General features: G+C 53.9%; 7 protein-coding genes across 7 annotated transcripts; 4 read left to right on the top strand and 3 right to left on the bottom strand.

Annotated features, from left to right (window-relative positions):
• Window positions 1–1,510: 1,510 nt before the first annotated feature.
• On the top strand, window positions 1,511–2,347 carry AA0111_g11951 (hypothetical protein; the record flags this gene model as incomplete). Its single annotated transcript, XM_028645875.1, has 1 exon — window positions 1,511–2,347. The coding sequence occupies one exon, from the start codon at window positions 1,511–1,513 to the stop codon at window positions 2,345–2,347; it is 837 nt and encodes a 278-aa protein (XP_028500437.1).
• A 53-nt stretch (window positions 2,348–2,400) lies between these two features.
• On the bottom strand, window positions 2,401–3,189 carry AA0111_g11950 (hypothetical protein; the record flags this gene model as incomplete). Its single annotated transcript, XM_028645874.1, has 1 exon — window positions 2,401–3,189. One exon carries the CDS (start codon window positions 3,187–3,189, stop codon window positions 2,401–2,403), a length of 789 nt encoding a protein of 262 aa, XP_028500438.1.
• A 474-nt stretch (window positions 3,190–3,663) lies between these two features.
• Window positions 3,664–4,227, top strand: AA0111_g11949 (hypothetical protein; the record flags this gene model as incomplete). The annotated part of the gene is made up of 2 exons (XM_028645872.1): window positions 3,664–3,954; window positions 4,036–4,227. 2 exons carry the CDS (start codon window positions 3,664–3,666, stop codon window positions 4,225–4,227), a joined length of 483 nt encoding a protein of 160 aa, XP_028500445.1.
• A 434-nt stretch (window positions 4,228–4,661) lies between these two features.
• On the bottom strand, window positions 4,662–5,588 carry AA0111_g11948 (hypothetical protein; the record flags this gene model as incomplete). The annotated part of the gene is made up of 1 exon (XM_028645871.1): window positions 4,662–5,588. The coding sequence occupies one exon, from the start codon at window positions 5,586–5,588 to the stop codon at window positions 4,662–4,664; it is 927 nt and encodes a 308-aa protein (XP_028500455.1).
• A 569-nt stretch (window positions 5,589–6,157) lies between these two features.
• On the bottom strand, window positions 6,158–8,473 carry AA0111_g11947 (Nuclear elongation and deformation protein 1; the record flags this gene model as incomplete). The annotated part of the gene is made up of 1 exon (XM_028645870.1): window positions 6,158–8,473. One exon carries the CDS (start codon window positions 8,471–8,473, stop codon window positions 6,158–6,160), a length of 2,316 nt encoding a protein of 771 aa, XP_028500457.1.
• A 743-nt stretch (window positions 8,474–9,216) lies between these two features.
• Window positions 9,217–12,804, top strand: AA0111_g11946 (hypothetical protein; the record flags this gene model as incomplete). The annotated part of the gene is made up of 1 exon (XM_028645869.1): window positions 9,217–12,804. One exon carries the CDS (start codon window positions 9,217–9,219, stop codon window positions 12,802–12,804), a length of 3,588 nt encoding a protein of 1,195 aa, XP_028500456.1.
• A 1,047-nt stretch (window positions 12,805–13,851) lies between these two features.
• On the top strand, window positions 13,852–15,413 carry AA0111_g11945 (hypothetical protein; the record flags this gene model as incomplete). The annotated part of the gene is made up of 3 exons (XM_028645868.1): window positions 13,852–14,202; window positions 14,253–14,607; window positions 14,659–15,413. The coding sequence occupies 3 exons, from the start codon at window positions 13,852–13,854 to the stop codon at window positions 15,411–15,413; spliced, it is 1,461 nt and encodes a 486-aa protein (XP_028500446.1).
• Between the last annotated feature and the right edge of the window lie 438 nt (window positions 15,414–15,851).

Raw genomic sequence — 15,851 nt, 5'->3', positions numbered from 1 at the left:
CTCGGGGCACTCCATCGCCTTTATACAAATGTTCCATTACCCCCCCTTATCGAAAATGGCTGCATCGCCAACGGGATCTGAATACCAAGGTAGCCCTCCGAGGATGCAATGGAAATTGCTACAGGATGGAAGAAACCCCTGGTGTGTGGACTCTAGTCTGACAGGCCAAGGCGCCGTGTGGTAATTGTGGAGAATTGTTTTCCGCCTGCTGTATGCTGTGCTGGGCGATGAACTGTGGCTGTTGTAGACTTAGTGGTGGCTAGAATGGTCATGCTCACCACAACCTCCTCTTCAATTCGATCTGCGCTGCATGACGGCACATAGTCCGGATCTTACCATGATTCGCGGGATTTACATGGAGACGTTCCTCCGTACGCCATGTAGCGGAAAAAGTAGTGTCTGGTAGTGCTGTACAGCTTCTGCTAGACAGATGATGAGGTTTTGGCGTTGCTGCATATTGGGGCAGACCTGGGGTACATTAGTACACAGCCACATTTCGGTACTCAATTCTCCGCGGTGTTTGGAAGGATTCCTGGGCATCGTTTTGTAAATAGCTTGGCGTTTCACTCAAGATATGGGGAATAGTTGTCGTGATGCAGCGCGTGCCGGGCGCGATTTGGCTCCCGTTTTGGAAGGCATGTCGCCATATTAGGTTTGGACAGCTCTGACAGAAGTTTGCCTGTTCAAAGACCCGCTATTATCCTGGATAGGCTTTTGCATTGAGAACACTGGACTGTTGCCTTTTCATCATGGTCGTGTATCCTGGTGCTGCACGACTCAGTGTGCTGTCGAGAATCTCTTGGCTGAGCCCAACATATGGATGTACCTGGTTCACCTCTTGACGTTGGAAAGACTTGTGTCTCTGCGTCTCATTTCCGCGCCTCCCGTATAGTACCATGACCGCACAGGTCACTGATGATTGGCTGTTTCTGATCTGGGAACGATGCATGTCAGCGGAAACACCCTTCCAAGGTGCTAGAGCGCTTCAGAGATGGCGGCTAGAAGTTTGTACCCGATCCGACGGCCTTTGAAAACATGTAGTGCGACTCGAGCGACGCGCCAACGATATGCAAAGCGTGGCAACAAATTTATTGCAGCAGGGCGAATGCGCTGGTACTTCCACCAACCGGCTTCTTATCAGATGTACAGCTACAAGTCGCTCGAGACCTGAATAGGCAATGCAGATGCGGTGCACTTCTTGTGACCTCTTTCATAAACAAAAGCGGCAACTGCTTGGAGATCACAGCGCCAGATGCAAGACTAGCGGCGCAGTGATTCCGTCGCTCAGGAATGGCCTTCGAAATTAACTCGGCGACAAGTCGAAGAACAGACACGATGAATAATCATAGATAGCGACACGGATGGGTTAGAACAGAAAGGGACTGCCAAGGCGAACAGCTCGAGCTAGCGGGAAAGTGGGTCGGAATCTTGGCAATAGCGGCCCACCGAAAAGTTTCCAGAAACACTACGCATCTACACAGCAAACTCCAAACACGCCAAACCGCCCAACATGTCGTCGATGCGGAATGCCGTCCAACGGCGCAACCACAAAGAGCGCGCCCAGCCCGTCGAACGCGAAAAATGGGGTCTCCTCGAGAAACGCAAAGACTACAAGCTGCGGGCTGCGGACCACAAGCAGAAGAAGGCCAAGCTCAAGGTCCTGAGCGAAAAGGCTCGAGACCGGAATCCGGATGAGTTTTCCTTCAAGATGATGTCGTCGCAAGTGGACAAGTCGGGGAAACGGGTGGCGGATCGGGGCAACAAGGCGCTGAGTATGGAGGTGGTGAAGCTGTTGAAGACGCAGGATGCGGGATACATTCGCACCATGCTGCAGCAGACGCGCAAGGAGAGGGAGGAGGTGGAGCAGAGGCTGATTATGGAGGAACAGGGCGAGGTGCGCGCTGTGAGGGATGGAGAGAGGGCAAGGCACGGCAAGCACAGGGTGTTTGTGGAGAACGAGGAAGAACAAGACGAGTTTGAACCAGACACTTGGTTCGGACGCGGCGAGGATATCCCCACTCGCAATGAGTCGCCCACTTTCGGAGACCTTCAAGACGAGTTATCGGACGACGAAGACGATGAGCAGCCTATCCAACGGCCGAACACGTTATCGAAGAAGCAGATGGAAGCGCAAGAACAGGCACGCAGAGAAGCGAGGAAGTTTAGGAAGGACAGAGAGCGGGCACAAGAACGGCACATGTCAAGGCTGCGGGCGCTCAAGAAGCGCGAGAGCGAACTTGTAGCCGCCGAAGAGGAACTAGAGCTCCAGCGCGCAAAGATGAACAACACAGTCGGCGGCGTCAACAAAAACGGCGTCAAATTCAAGGTCCGGGAGCGCAAGCGCTGAGATATCCCTCTCCTACTATATACCCTTGTGTCCTCGTAGAATACGAATACAAACTACAGCCTCGCCGGCATCCTCATCGCGCCATCCAACCTCAAAACCGTCCCGTTCAACATCTCGTTTCCCACACACTCCACCACCAACCTCGCAAACTCCTCGGGCTGTCCCGCCCTCTTTGGAAACTCCATGCTCTTCTCCAGACTCGCCTTTACCTTGTCGCTCATCATCTTCGTCATGGCGCTATCAAACATACTAGGCGCAATTGTCACAGCGCGAATACCATATTTCGACAAATCGCGCGCGAGTGGTAAGGTCAGACTGGCTACCGCGCCTTTACTCGCTGCATAAGCTACCTGGCCCATCTGTCCGTCGAAAGCAGCGGAGGAGGCGATCATGATGATGACGCCACGGGAGCCATCGGGACTGCAAGGCGTCGTAGTCGTCATGTGCGGTAATGTTTGACGTATCAAATCCAAGGTCCCTCTCAAATTGATGTTGAGCACGAAATCAATACTCTCGATACTGAGCGGCTCGTTCTTCTTGTCGATGATCAAGCCGGGCATTCCTACTCCTGCTCCTGCTACCACGCCTCCGATGTGCTTTCCTGTTTCTGCGACCCAGGCTACTGTGCCCGAGACTGCTGCTGCGATGGCGGATGTGTCTGTTACGTCGGTCTCGAAGAATCGCGCGCGTGAGCCTAGTTCAGAAGCGATCTTGGCGCCATTTTCGCTGTTAAGATCGAGGAGCGAGACATATGCGCCTTGGGCATGCAGGGCGCGTGCTGTTGCGAGACCGAGGCCTGAGACGCCGCCGCTTATGAGGAAAGTTCGGTCTGCGATCTTCATCGTGAGGATTGTATGGAGATGTGTATGAGATCAGAAATGAAGTAGTGGCTAGACAATACAAACGATGTGACTCTATGTGTACGTGGTGTTCAGTAGAAGCGGAATCAATGTGCACCTATGCATGTGAAGTTCGTTCCGCTAAAGCTACTCGTGCCTCGGCCCATGAACGTCGGTGATTCGTGACCAAAAGTTCCGATGTGCCTGCTCCGTATCCCACCTACACCAGCAGTGACAGTGACCAAGTATACCCGCTCCCGATAATCTCAATCTTGCGCATCTCGAATCTCGAACCATCACCGCCGGGAGTCCGCATCCCAACGCACCACGCCCGTTGTACGCCGCCACTCGCTATCCAAATACCCAGAAGCCTTCGCACACGCACCGCCGCACACCCACACTACCTCGAGAAACAGCAATTCTCCCAAGAACGAGTGCTACTTGCTGCTGCAAGCCAGCAATCCAACCCCAAAAAAGATGACAGACCGCATGATAATCGGGACGAACAAGTCGCCAACGAATCCCACACCACTATCCGCGCCACAAGAACAACAAGTAAAAGACCTATACTACAAGAACGTACGAGCAAAATGCGCAAAGGAGATTGAAACGTTTGCACAATGCGCTTTGGGCCGGACATTCACCATGATCTACGCGTGCCGACAACCCCGTCTCGCGATGAACTCGTGCATGTTGCAATACCAGAATCAAGATGAATTGGACAAGGCGAGGCTGGAGTGGTTTGCCCTGGCCGAGGAGAGGAGACAGGTATGTATTACGACAACAACATCTTGAGAAAGGACAAGATGGCGGGAGGGGCAATAGCTAATGTTTCATGTGTGACAACAGGCGAGGATAGAGCACCAGAGGAAATTAGAAGATGCGAGGGAGAAACACAAAGAGTGGTGGAATCTGGATGAGTCGGGGCGTACGGTGGGAAAGGCGGCCGAGACGGTTAATGAAGCGGGGTTACGGCGACGCGAGGAGAATAGGGTTGATGCTAGTGGGGTTACAAGAGGAGGTGTTTATGGATCGAGATGACCGGTCGGTGGTGCCAGTCATGGGAGAAAAGAAAAAACAAACAAACAAAAGGATGTGAGACGAAAGTGAATCTATTTGGCATGGTGAAAATGCATATAGTGGTATGGATTTCAATGCAGCTTGAGGAATGCCAATCCTCGAATTGCTTTGTAAAACGTTTCATCATGAGCGGAAAGCATATTTGTATTATAAACTGTAAATACTCGCTCCCAATTTTCAAGCAGAACAGAAAGCTTTGCCAGCTCTGGTATAACCCTTTTTTGGAGCTCCGACTCCTCTCTCCCAAAAACGCCTTTACAAATGCTCGAGGTTTAAAGAAGCCCCCTCCCGGACCACTGAACCAACTAAGCCCAAACGCCCTTTTCTCCATCATCCTAGCTGCTGCCTCGTCCAGTACGTGGACTCCTGACTAACTACCCTGAAAAAGCCTCATACTACGGATTGTTCTCCCGATTAATCCCCATAGCCTCTTCAAACTCGTCATCATCGGCTTCTTCCTCCTCTTCATCCATACCCCCCATATCAGTATCCTTGGCCTCTTCCTTTGTCCCTCCATTCGTAATAGCACCAACGGGCCCTCCTCCAAACCCTCCTCCTCCTCCATTCCCAGCACCGCCATCCAAATCCATCTCGTCGTCGTCGCCGACCCCCTCATCACCCACCTCCTCCTCGTCCTCCCACGCGCCTTTAACCCCCCACCCCACACCCGTAAAACAATACCTCTCAGGCGGCAACCTAATCCCAAACTCCCTTTCCACCCTAGGTAACGCAATGCGATTCCGCTCCTGCGCCACCTCGCTCATAAACTCTTTGCCGAGCGTTGCTTGAAACGTGCCCGCCGCTCGCGCCCCCACGGCCGTCCTCAGCGCCGCTAGACTGACGCCCTCGCCCGAGTCTCCTTCGCCTCCTGCTCCTCCTGTTGCTGCTGCGCCGCCGGCAGCGCGCTTCTTGGACCCAGATGTCGTGGGGAGTGGGGGCTCGTAGCTAATGGCGTCGGAGAGGATGGAAGACGTGTATCGGTAGGCGAAATCGAGGAGCTGGAGGGGCACGCGCTCCGTGTAGGCGTGCACGCCCATGTTGGCGAGAATGAGGTGGATGAGCCGGGCGTCGCGTGGGCGCTTCGAGGTTCCCGGGTCGGAGAGGGATGTACCTGGAAAAGCGGGATTCATGGCTGCTGCGGTAGAAGTAGTCGTGGTATTAGGGTTTGTACCACCACCGTTTGTTTGGGATTGTTGTTGTTGCGATGATTGAGGCTGCGAGGGTGGAGGTTGTTGGGTCGGTGGACTGAGTGTAGGCGCATTTGCTGTTGCGGGCGGCGTTGAGATGCCATTTTGCATGTTTTCGGCGGCGGGTGACGCCATGGTGAAGGGTAGGTGGGTGGTGGGATGTAGTTGGTGCGGTTCGAGGTCGCGCGTCGGTGAAGTTGCGACGGACGCGAAGGCTTGGCGTGCGCATGCGGCTCAAGTTAGCTGGAATCTGGGGAGAGCTAAATGTTACGACTAGCGCAATCATGCATCGAGGTCGTCAAGATGAGGGAAACATACTACGCAGTACTTGCATGTCCCCAAGAACAGAGCAAGCCAGTTGTCTCGAGGTGCTGCTGGCAAAACTAGTCTTGATGTTTGGCTGCAGACCAAGGACTTTATACATGAAGCGTAAAGACAGGAGAACATCCCCCACATCCCCTCCCCTTCGTCTCCTCCACCCATCCTCCAGATTAGTGCTTCCTTAGTGTAAACATCAAGTTTCAACAGACCCACGTGAGCAATATGGAAACGGAACATAGTCGTATGGATAGAATTAAATTCGTGACCCTCAAAAATTCTTCACACATCCCATCATCACCCAACGCCAACCCATGCCATGCTATGCGGTCAACACATAAAAAAAAAGGCAAATCTATCCTTATTCCCCCGATCCATCACGCCAACTACCTAGCCCGTGGAGTAGGTGATCGTTCTTTGACATTCAAGTCCCTCATGCGTTCCACCGTCGTATCCAAGCCCATCTCAATCGATGGCGTGATACCCTCAATCTGCGTCCTCTCATCCCCATCCTCATCATACTCATCTTCCGCCTCTTCATCTTCATACTGCCTATCAACGTAGTCGCCGCCTTCAATGCTTTCAACAATCGAGTCTTCCATTCCGCCATAATCGTCCCCTTCACCCATTTCGTCGAGCGACTCCCTACTCATATAACTCGCCTCGAGATCCTCTCCGACTTCCGAGCCCATTTCGTCCTCGCTGCGTATACTAGCCGCCTCCGTCTCGTCATCGTCATCGTCCTCTCCGCCTTCACTTTCGCTATCGGTAAAGTCGGCAATATCCAAAGGTTTCTCGCGCCAGTAGTTAAAATCCGTATACGCCTCGCCGCCCGCGGGCACCAAGAGCCCGACGGGCGGGAAAAAGTGGTCTACAATCTCGCGCATACTAGCATACCCCGTCTTGTAGCTGTTGAGCGACAGCACGTCGAGACTGACCTCTGCATTCGAATTAATGGTAAAGATGCGCGTAGAAGGTATGTTGACGGATCGATAACTCAACGCATCCGTAAAGCGATTTCCAAAGCCTGCGTAAAAAGGCGTTTGGTGCGCGGGCTTGTCAAACAATTGCATAATGTCTCGAAGACAAGCCATTTTGAAAACTTCGGGCTTGCGTAAATATATCTCGCGTCGTAGAGCTGCGATGGTGCGGTCGGGACTCATGATGACGGGGCCTTTGGGAAGTCGGTAGTTATCTTGTACCACGCCGTTCAGATACGCGCGTGTGGTGTCTGCTTGGCCGACGGATCGGGACGTGAGGTAGAAGATGTTGTACCCGTTATTCACGATATCGGTGTAGAGTTTTGCGACACCTTGGTGTGTCCAATCCCTCCCTATCATGTTCAAGACGTGGCCTAGGGCATCTGATTTTGTTATTGTACCGTCAATGTCTGAGATTACGATTGGTACGTCGTGTTTCCAGTAGAACATGTATGCCTCACACTTGCTCCTGTTTACTGTAAAACTCATGGTGTTGGCACCGGGCTTGAGGTCCAGGGCCCGCAGTTGCTCGGATGTGAGACGCAGCGTCTTGGCGTATGTTTTGGTCTCGGGTCTGGCTTTTGATTTCTGGGTAGAAGAGTTGGGCGAGTGTGGGGCAGAGGATCCCAAGGCGCTGTCCGAGTCTCGTCGCGTCGGGAACTGCGCCGTGTCGTCGCTGCGGCCACTGTCGGATTGGTAGCCTGGGTCTGACAAAGCATCGGTGGATTGGAGAGCGGCCTCGTTGAGGACGTTCATGCTCGTCTTGGCCATGGCCGCTGCTTTGGCTTCCTCACTGCTATAGATCCAGAGGTTTCCATTCTCGTCGGCACCAATGAGGGCGCCGATGTCGTAGTCGCCTGCGAGTTCATCGGACAAGATGCGCCGGGCTATTACTTCGGCGCGCAAGGCATCCTCCTCGCTGCTCTTGTACCCTGTCATGTCCAGTTCGAGGTCGCCCGTCTCGGTGACCTTGTTGGGGATGTTGGAGGTAAAGAGCTTCTTGGAGAGCTTGATGGCGCGGGCGAGTGCTTCACTGGCTGACACGGGCGGTGGACTCGCTGAGCGGGTTGACCTGTTCCAAGCCGTGGCATCTTCCTTGCTGATCTGTAGTGGCCCTCTCTCGGGTCCTGTGCCATGTGCTTCTGTCCCCTCGAACGTCTTGGCGAAGCCGTCCTTGACCGAAGGAACCGTCTCATCCGTGCTGGCCCTTTGCATGTGGAAGCCGGACCAATCTCCCGACTTTGGCCGCCCAAATTCTGCCTCGGCGTGTATGCTATCGGACGTGGGGACCGACATGGACATGCGCCCTCTCCTCCTGCTCACGCCAGCATTGTCTAGGTCGAAGGGCTCGGGCTCGTCGAAGGCGCGCTCCGAAGGCATCTCCACGGGCTTCTGCTCAGGACTCGCGGCGGGCGAGGCAATAGGCGACGTCTGCATCTCAGCGGGGATGGAGCGCGTCGTCTCGAAGACGAAAAAGGCCTCGCCCCCTTCGCCCAGCTTCATGGAATAGTCCTGCAGCTCGCCATTGACTCTGAACTCGACCTTCTTGTCCGACGGTCGCAGGATCTGGTACTTGCCGAAGCGGACGTGGAAGGGCGAACAGGCTAGGCTGCCATCTTCGTGCTCTACGACGATGGTGTCGATGGCGCCGCTGAGGGTTGCGGGGTTGATCGAGTTCCAGCCCTTGGACACGCTGCCTGTGATGGATCGCACGTAATTCATAGTGGCTGTCTACGGGCTCAGCGGCCCTCTTGCGCGGTGCGGGAGGGGATAGGCGCGGAAGATGGTTTGTAGTGAGCGTCTTGTAGTGAGCGTCGGGAATGTACGTCAGAAGTGTTTTACAGATCAAGTGGTGTCAGGAATTCGCTGTCTTTCTTCACATGTCAGTGGGCCCTGGCTGCTTTCACCGAGGGAAGGAACCGGCGTTGTGTGCGAGACCAAGGGGAATCAGGAGTGAAAGTACTTTTGCGGTGATGTGCCTAGGCAAAGGGCAAGCTTGGGTATGCTGTCACCGCGCGCATCACGGGCCCAAGGACGCCAGGCCGAGATCATGGGATGCGAGTTGCCGGAGTAAGCGGCAAGCATTTCCAGAATCGACATCAGATGCGACGTTATCTTTCACATGCTGCCAGGGAGCAAGCAGATTGGAGAAAATTCGAGGCCTGCTTATATGTTGGGACAGCTACTGGCTCAACCACTTTGTGCTGCGGGGAGTGCGTAAAAGACATGTGAAGCACCTATCAATCGCGATGCATATTTTTTAGAATTGCATATTTTCTAGACCACACGCGTAAGCTTCCATGTTTGACAGCCACTGCCCCGCTAAGGAAGCAAGCTGCAGGTGAATGCGGAGGTGCAGGGTGGAGCAGCCAAGAAAGTCGAAATGGCTTGTAGCTTCGGCCATTTGCGGCCGTGGCTGCACATGACGCCCGCTTGGATACCGCAAACTTTACCCACACACACTGATGGAGGCCATGTCTTCGTCGCTGTACTGGCCGCCGGATGTCGCTCGCTATGATATGGAAGCCCTCCTGTTCTCGTCGTCGGGCTGGCTGAGGACTGCGTGCATCGTGTCGGCGCTCTTTTGGGTTGCCTTCCGCGCCTACCAGGTCCTCACCCAGCCAGTCGAGAAGCTGGTGCAGGTGCTCGGTCTCGAAGTCCCCGTCGCGCCCCTCGTTTCGCTCGCTGGAATCAAGGCAGATGGAGTGCTGCTCCACTGGAAACCGCCAGACCAGCGCACCTCTGTCCTGAAATATGTCATTCGAATCAACGGCATTGACATTGGCGACATATCACCCCAGGAATCCTCCATTACCATCGAGAACCTCCAGCCCGACCGCCACTACACCATCCGCATAGTCACTCTCAACTCGTCGAGCTTCCAAGCCCCCAGCGTGCCCATCCGCCTACGAACCCTCCCCGCCGACTCAGATGACTTCTACGGCCCCCACCCGCCCAAAGACGCGCCTACCCCCAGCGACGACAATGACTACACGCCTACGCCCGTCATCCGCCCGAACAAGGCCCTGGCCGAGGTCGTCACCTCCGTCGCCGCCCCGCCCATGACCCGCGAACACAGCAACAGCACCTCCCGCATGAGACGTCCGGATATCGGAAGGAGGGTCTCGCCAGCATCGCAAGAGGGAAGGCAAGCGCAAGAGGCAGAAGGCCCAGACTCTATTCGCCAGTTGACTGAGAAGTTGGATGCACTCAGGCGCGAATTGGACGACATGGAGCGTCAGATCCAGGATGAGGACCAGGAGTTTGTGACCCAGAAGGCTATCCTAGCCGACAAGCGCGACGAGAAGAAGGCTGCGTTGAAGGAAAAGGAAGACGCCAGTCGTGACTTGCGAAAAGAGGTGGCCAGTCTTGAGCGTCAGAACGCCGCTGCGCAGACCAGACGCACCCAGCAAGAGAGGGTTCTTCGTCAAAAGGAAGCCGAGCGGAAGAAGCTTAAAGACGATGTTGCCAAGTGGACGAGGGAGGCGGGCGAACTCCGCGACACTGCCGAGAAGATCAAGAAGGAACAGTCCGAGTACCAATCAGCCTCCGAGAAGCGCGTCCAGGACCTCAAAGACAAGTATGCCGACGAGACGCAGGCCAACAAAGTGCTCGAGGACGCAATTCGCGAAAAGGGTATCCACATTAAGGCTCTAGAGGAAGAGAGGCATAGGTTGGAACAAGGCCAAGAAGGCGCCGAAGCTACAGACGGTCCTGACAACGCCGAGAGGGAAGAGGACAATCGCTGGAAGATGACATTGGGTCTCTTGCAACAGCAATATGCTCAAGCTTGGTCGCTATACGCCGAAGCCGAAAGAGCTCACCAAGACGCTACAAGCAGGTTGACTTACATGCAACAACGTCGTCTGAGCCAGCCCCAGCTCTTCTCGGGCCCACCTGTCCCAGAGATGGGTCCTGTCAGAAGGAACAGCCAACGTGCTCGTCCTCTCAGCATGCGCGAAGGACTTCTCTCCCAAGCTACTGGCGGATTCGTGCACACTTCGTCAGCTCCCTTCAACAGCATTCCAACGACCGCATCCCCGTCCTTTGCAACACCAACGCCTTATTTCAACCCAGTAAACGGCATGGCATTGCCTCCTCGTACATATAGTACTTCTTTCTCACAAACCGACTTCGAGTCCCTAACTGGCGGCGCACCTATGAGTCCGACTGCTGGCGCGCTACTCCCCGCTGGCCTCTTTGGTGACGATTTAGGTCTCACGGAAGATGAAGACGATGACCCAGGGCCACCCCAAGCCCCCTCTCTAGACCCTTCGCCCAACATGCGTAATGTTCTGCCCGGCCTCGGAGCTCCGGGGACAATGAATCCTACGACACAGAATGGCAGCTCCCCAGCTTCACCACAGAGCGGGTCGCCTAGTGCTCTAGCCAGTCCTCGGGATAGCGCGGGCGAACTACAGTTCTACCCCAACATGAGCAAGAATGACGATAACCTCGACAATGACCGTCGTTCCATACACTCGACCTCCTCCTCCTTCCAGATCAACAACAACCCCCAAGCCTCTCGTTTTGGCGGTCTCTTCGGCCTAAATCGCGCGCGCGGCAAGACATTTTCTGATGACGGTCCTGCGCTGGGGAGCCTGAAACCGAGTCAGAGTCAGAGCTTACCGCGGCAGGAACACGGTGTCGATGGTCTGGGTAACATTCACCGCCGCCGAGGCTCCCACTCTGAAGGCGGAGCGTGGTACGACACTTTTATACGCACCAAGACGCAACCAATCGAATCCCTCAGCTCGCCCAAGCACGTTGCAACACGCAAGCGCCCATTCAACATGTTTAGCAGCGCAAAAGGAGGGAACGAAGATCCTTGGTTGAGAAACATACTGGGTATGCAGCAGCCACGTCCCTCATCGCCCGGGCGACAGGGAAGCACCAATTCTGGGGAAGGCATGGCGTTGCCGAGACCCAGTACAGAGAGTCAGACGCGGTTCGGCTGGAATGTGGATGCGTTTGGAGCAAGGAGTAGTCCATTGGGTGTGGATTGGAGCGTGAACAACACAAACACCACCTCGTGGTCTCGCCTCGGCTCTCGGCGTCCTAGCATGCAGCACACGAGCAGTGCGAATCTGATCAACGACGACAACGGTTTTGCACACGACGATGTCCTCGACTTTCCTTCCAACACTAGGAGTCCAACGCAGGCGCCGATTGGGACAAGACCGCAGAGTAGCGCGAGTCACTTCCCTGCCCAACCGAGTACAAGTTCGCTGCCGCCGATTCCGCCAACCCCGCCCAAGCAGTTGAATCCTGCGGCGGCGAGCTTCACAATGTTCCAGCTGGGTAAGAAGACGGAGGAGGAGAGAGAGAAGAAGGCTAAGGAGAAGGAAGCGCGCAAGGCGGAGAAGGCGGAGAAGGCGGAGAAGAAGGAAAAGGAAAAGGCGGAGAAGGCTGCTGCAAAGGGGGGCAACAAGGATAAACATGGTGCGACGCCGTCGGAAGCTGGTGACGCTACGTCTCCGGGAATCGGTTATGACTCGAGGATGTCGCGCGATACACCGAGCATCATCTCTACGGCTGATGCAAGTGAAGCAGATGCTTCAGAGGCAGCAGCGAATAGTCCAAGAGAGAGTCTGGAGCGGCGTGTGAGCCACACTGCGTCCGACGCGGCTGGATCCATTGGCAAAGAGAGCTTCATGCAGAAGTTGACGCGAAAGGGGAGTACGAACCAGTTCTTGTCTTTTGGTGTTAAAAAGTTTTCTTCGAAGAGAAGTAATGCTGGGGACTCTGTTATTGTTCCTGCAACTCCGGACGAGGTGGAAGGAGGAGAAACTTCTAGCAGCGGATTCTTTGGGCTGGGCAAATCTACAGAGAGCGTTGGTACTGGTAATAGTCCTTCTATTGGCAGTTATACGCCAAAAGATCGAATGAGTGGGAGTATGTGGGGGAGTATCAAGAAGATTGGGAGGAACAAGGATAAGACGCCTAGTTTACATGAGAGTATTGCTAGTGAGGCGACTGGTGGAGAAGGGGTGGAGGAAGATGAGGGTGGTGATGCTGTTGCTGCTGGTATTACTGAGGGGTCGAGGGTGTAAAGTAGTAGTAGTTGTTGTTGTTTTCTGCTGTAGAGCAGTAATGCTAAAGTTTTTTAGTTTTTTATTCGTCATCATTACCACCCTGTTTTTTTTTTGGCCTGCTCTGAAGCGAGTGAGTAGGGAGAGGATGTGGCCTGGGGTTATTGGGGAGGCCGGCGTCTTTTCTCTCAGTATCATGTTTTTGAGGAATTGCCTAATCCCCGCTTGGCGTCTTGAGGCTCTCGAAGTGGTGTTGAAAACATATAGTGAAAACTAGGCTGCTGGTAAGACACTGACGTTAGTGCTATGCTTCGGAAGAGATGCAAGAGGGGTGGTCATTGGAGCATTGTCTAGTCTCTGTGCTCAGATTCGATGCGCTGGAAATCTGCTAATTACACTAAATCAGGCTCCGCAGAAGACATTCAAACTATGCTGGAATATGTGAGCTAGTGCAAATGAAATGTTAAAAAAAAATGAGCAAATTCGCCCCAGGCTATTTCGCGGCTCCCGTGTCTCGATTGAAAATAGGTCTTACGTTCATGAGATGATTACTTGGATGCGGCACGGTAGCAAAGCTTCGGGGCTGACGTCAACAGCTTCCGCAAGCGAGCTCCATCTTCAAGCTACCCCGAGGCTCCTCTGCTCACCGTCTGGGAACTTCGACACCAGCTCTTGGCCCATGTCTCCGAAGACACGACAACCTATCTACAGCCGGATTGAGTGCTCGATTCAGTAGCGTTGCCGTGAGCAGGCCTGCTGCGGCATCCCCTCACCATTGGCAGACAGCTCAAAGTCTTGGTTTTTCCGACAACCGAGTCAACCCAACCAGAATGCGGTAGCGGCGTCAGCCCAAAACCTGGAGAAATGCGACGATCGCGGAAGCGAGAAGGTGCGGAGCCCCGCAAGACGATATACAGGGCTTAGGTTCCTGAAAGTTCGGGCGAAATACTCCCGGAGCTGCTTGGCTGGTAAACATCCATGCTTTTGCAACCGGCTATATGAGGTCTGTTAGGGATCGACCAAAATAAAACGTTTGTTACCCCAGTCCGCCTTTCGCATTACGTCGCAATGGGTTTCAATACGCTTTCGTGCCAGCTTTTGCTAGCTGCGGCAACTGCTTCTGCAAAATGGATTGTACCAGGAGCGCGTTGGAGAGCTACCGATGGCACTCTTGTGAATGCGCACGCTGGCGGCATTACTGTTGATCAAGAGACTGGCAAGTTCTTCTGGTTCGGCGAGTACAAGATTGAGGGCCAGGAAGAGGGTGGTGGTGTCAGCGTGTACAGCTCTGATGATCTCGCGACATGGGAGCCTCACGGGCTGGCCTTGGAGCCTATTGAGGGCCACCCCTACATCTCCACAGAGGACATTATCCAAAGGCCAAAGGTTGTGTACAGCAAAGGCACTGGCCAGTACCATGTGAGAAATTCTCTGTGATCGATTGCATTGATCTCGCTAAACATGAACAGATGTGGTGGCACGCTGATAATTCCACCTACGGAGAGCTTCTCCAAGGTCTCGCTGTCTCAGACAACATCACCGGCCCATACGAGTTCGTCGATGCCACAGCACCACTCGGCAACTGGTCGCAAGACTTTGGTCTTTTTGTAGACCAGAAAGACGGTCGAGCATACTCGCTGTACTCTAATGGCGACCGCAGAGAAGGACGTGACGTATACTTAACTTCTTTCAACGAGAACATAACGGCTCTTGATGAAGTCGTCCATCGCTTTGACAAGTACGATCTGGAAGCACCGACGATCGTGCAAACCGACAAGAGCTACTTTGCGCTGATGTCGCACAAGACGGGTTATCGCCCAAACAGTAAGTACAGATGCTGAACACATGGCTATAATGCGTGCTAACTGATGTCAGACGTTGTTGCGTTCCGTGCCGACTCTCTTGCGGGCCCCTGGTCTCAACCCTTCATCATCGCACCATTGAACACCCGCACCTTCAACTCGCAATCAGGCCTGAACCTCCGGATCAACGGTACCAAGAAGACGACTTACATCTACATGGGTGACCAATGGGACTCCAACAGTCTCTGGGAAAGCAGATACATCTGGCTGCCACTTGAAATCGACGAAGAGAAAAAGTCCGTCGAACTCAAGTGGTACGACGTTTGGGACCTCGATGTCAAGACGGGAGAAGTCACTGCTATCAACGGCACAACATACTATGGTAAAAACGCCACCACCACCGGCGAAGCGTACCACCAAGAAGCCAATTTTGGCAGCGACGGCGTCATCGTAACCGGCATCTACGGCAACGATAGCAAGGTCACTTTCTCCAACATTGAAGGCGCAGGCAAACCCCAGTGGGTCTCCTTCTACTACCAGAACACGGATGACATGGGCTTTGGCGACCAGCCCGGTGGCACACCCGATCGCATCAACGGAACGTGGCAGCTTCGCCGCATCTCGAGCGTCATTGTGAATAACAAGACGGAGGAGCTGCAGTCGCTGTATCAGAGGGATACGCACAAAGGGATCATTCTGAGCACGCCGCTCATGTTGAATTTGGAGGAGGGGAGTCATAATACTATTACGATTGGAGGGCTGGATAATGGAAAGGATGTTAAGGGTGCGGATATTGATCGCATTGTTGTGTATCCGCCTGAGGAGTAGTAGTGGTGTGGTGGATGATTATGACTAGGGCTTTTCGTTGAATGATGGTATGGAAGGTCTTTGGGATGGAGCTAGTAGATGCTAGAGATTAAACATGCTAAGAACAAGTTTAGTTGTGAACGGCACAGCCCTTGGTTTTAACCTGACTTTCAGCCTTCCTACTGTCATGTAATTACCAAGCATAGCTCAACAGACATATATATATACATATCAGCACTCCTTACATACCATAACACGATAAATGAAATATCAACGTGCAAAGGAGAGCGAAAGTGGAGTTGTGAAGTATGGACGCGCTACCGGATCGTCTCGCAGCGTTTCCAACGGGACGTAATACTGTACGGTTGAAGCTATCGTGAGGTACGTACGGATCGATTTCTGGTGTTGTACGTACTGTAGGTCCAAAAAAAGCTCTAAGTACGGGCCGTAACCGTAGTA

This window comes from Alternaria arborescens, assembly GCF_004154835.1.
Source record: "Alternaria arborescens strain FERA 675 chromosome Unknown contig_62, whole genome shotgun sequence".
In the NCBI taxonomy this organism is placed as follows: domain Eukaryota; kingdom Fungi; phylum Ascomycota; class Dothideomycetes; order Pleosporales; family Pleosporaceae; genus Alternaria; species Alternaria arborescens.
The sequence above is the reverse complement of the archived record's forward strand: the minus strand, read 5'-3'. Positions and strand labels throughout refer to the sequence as shown.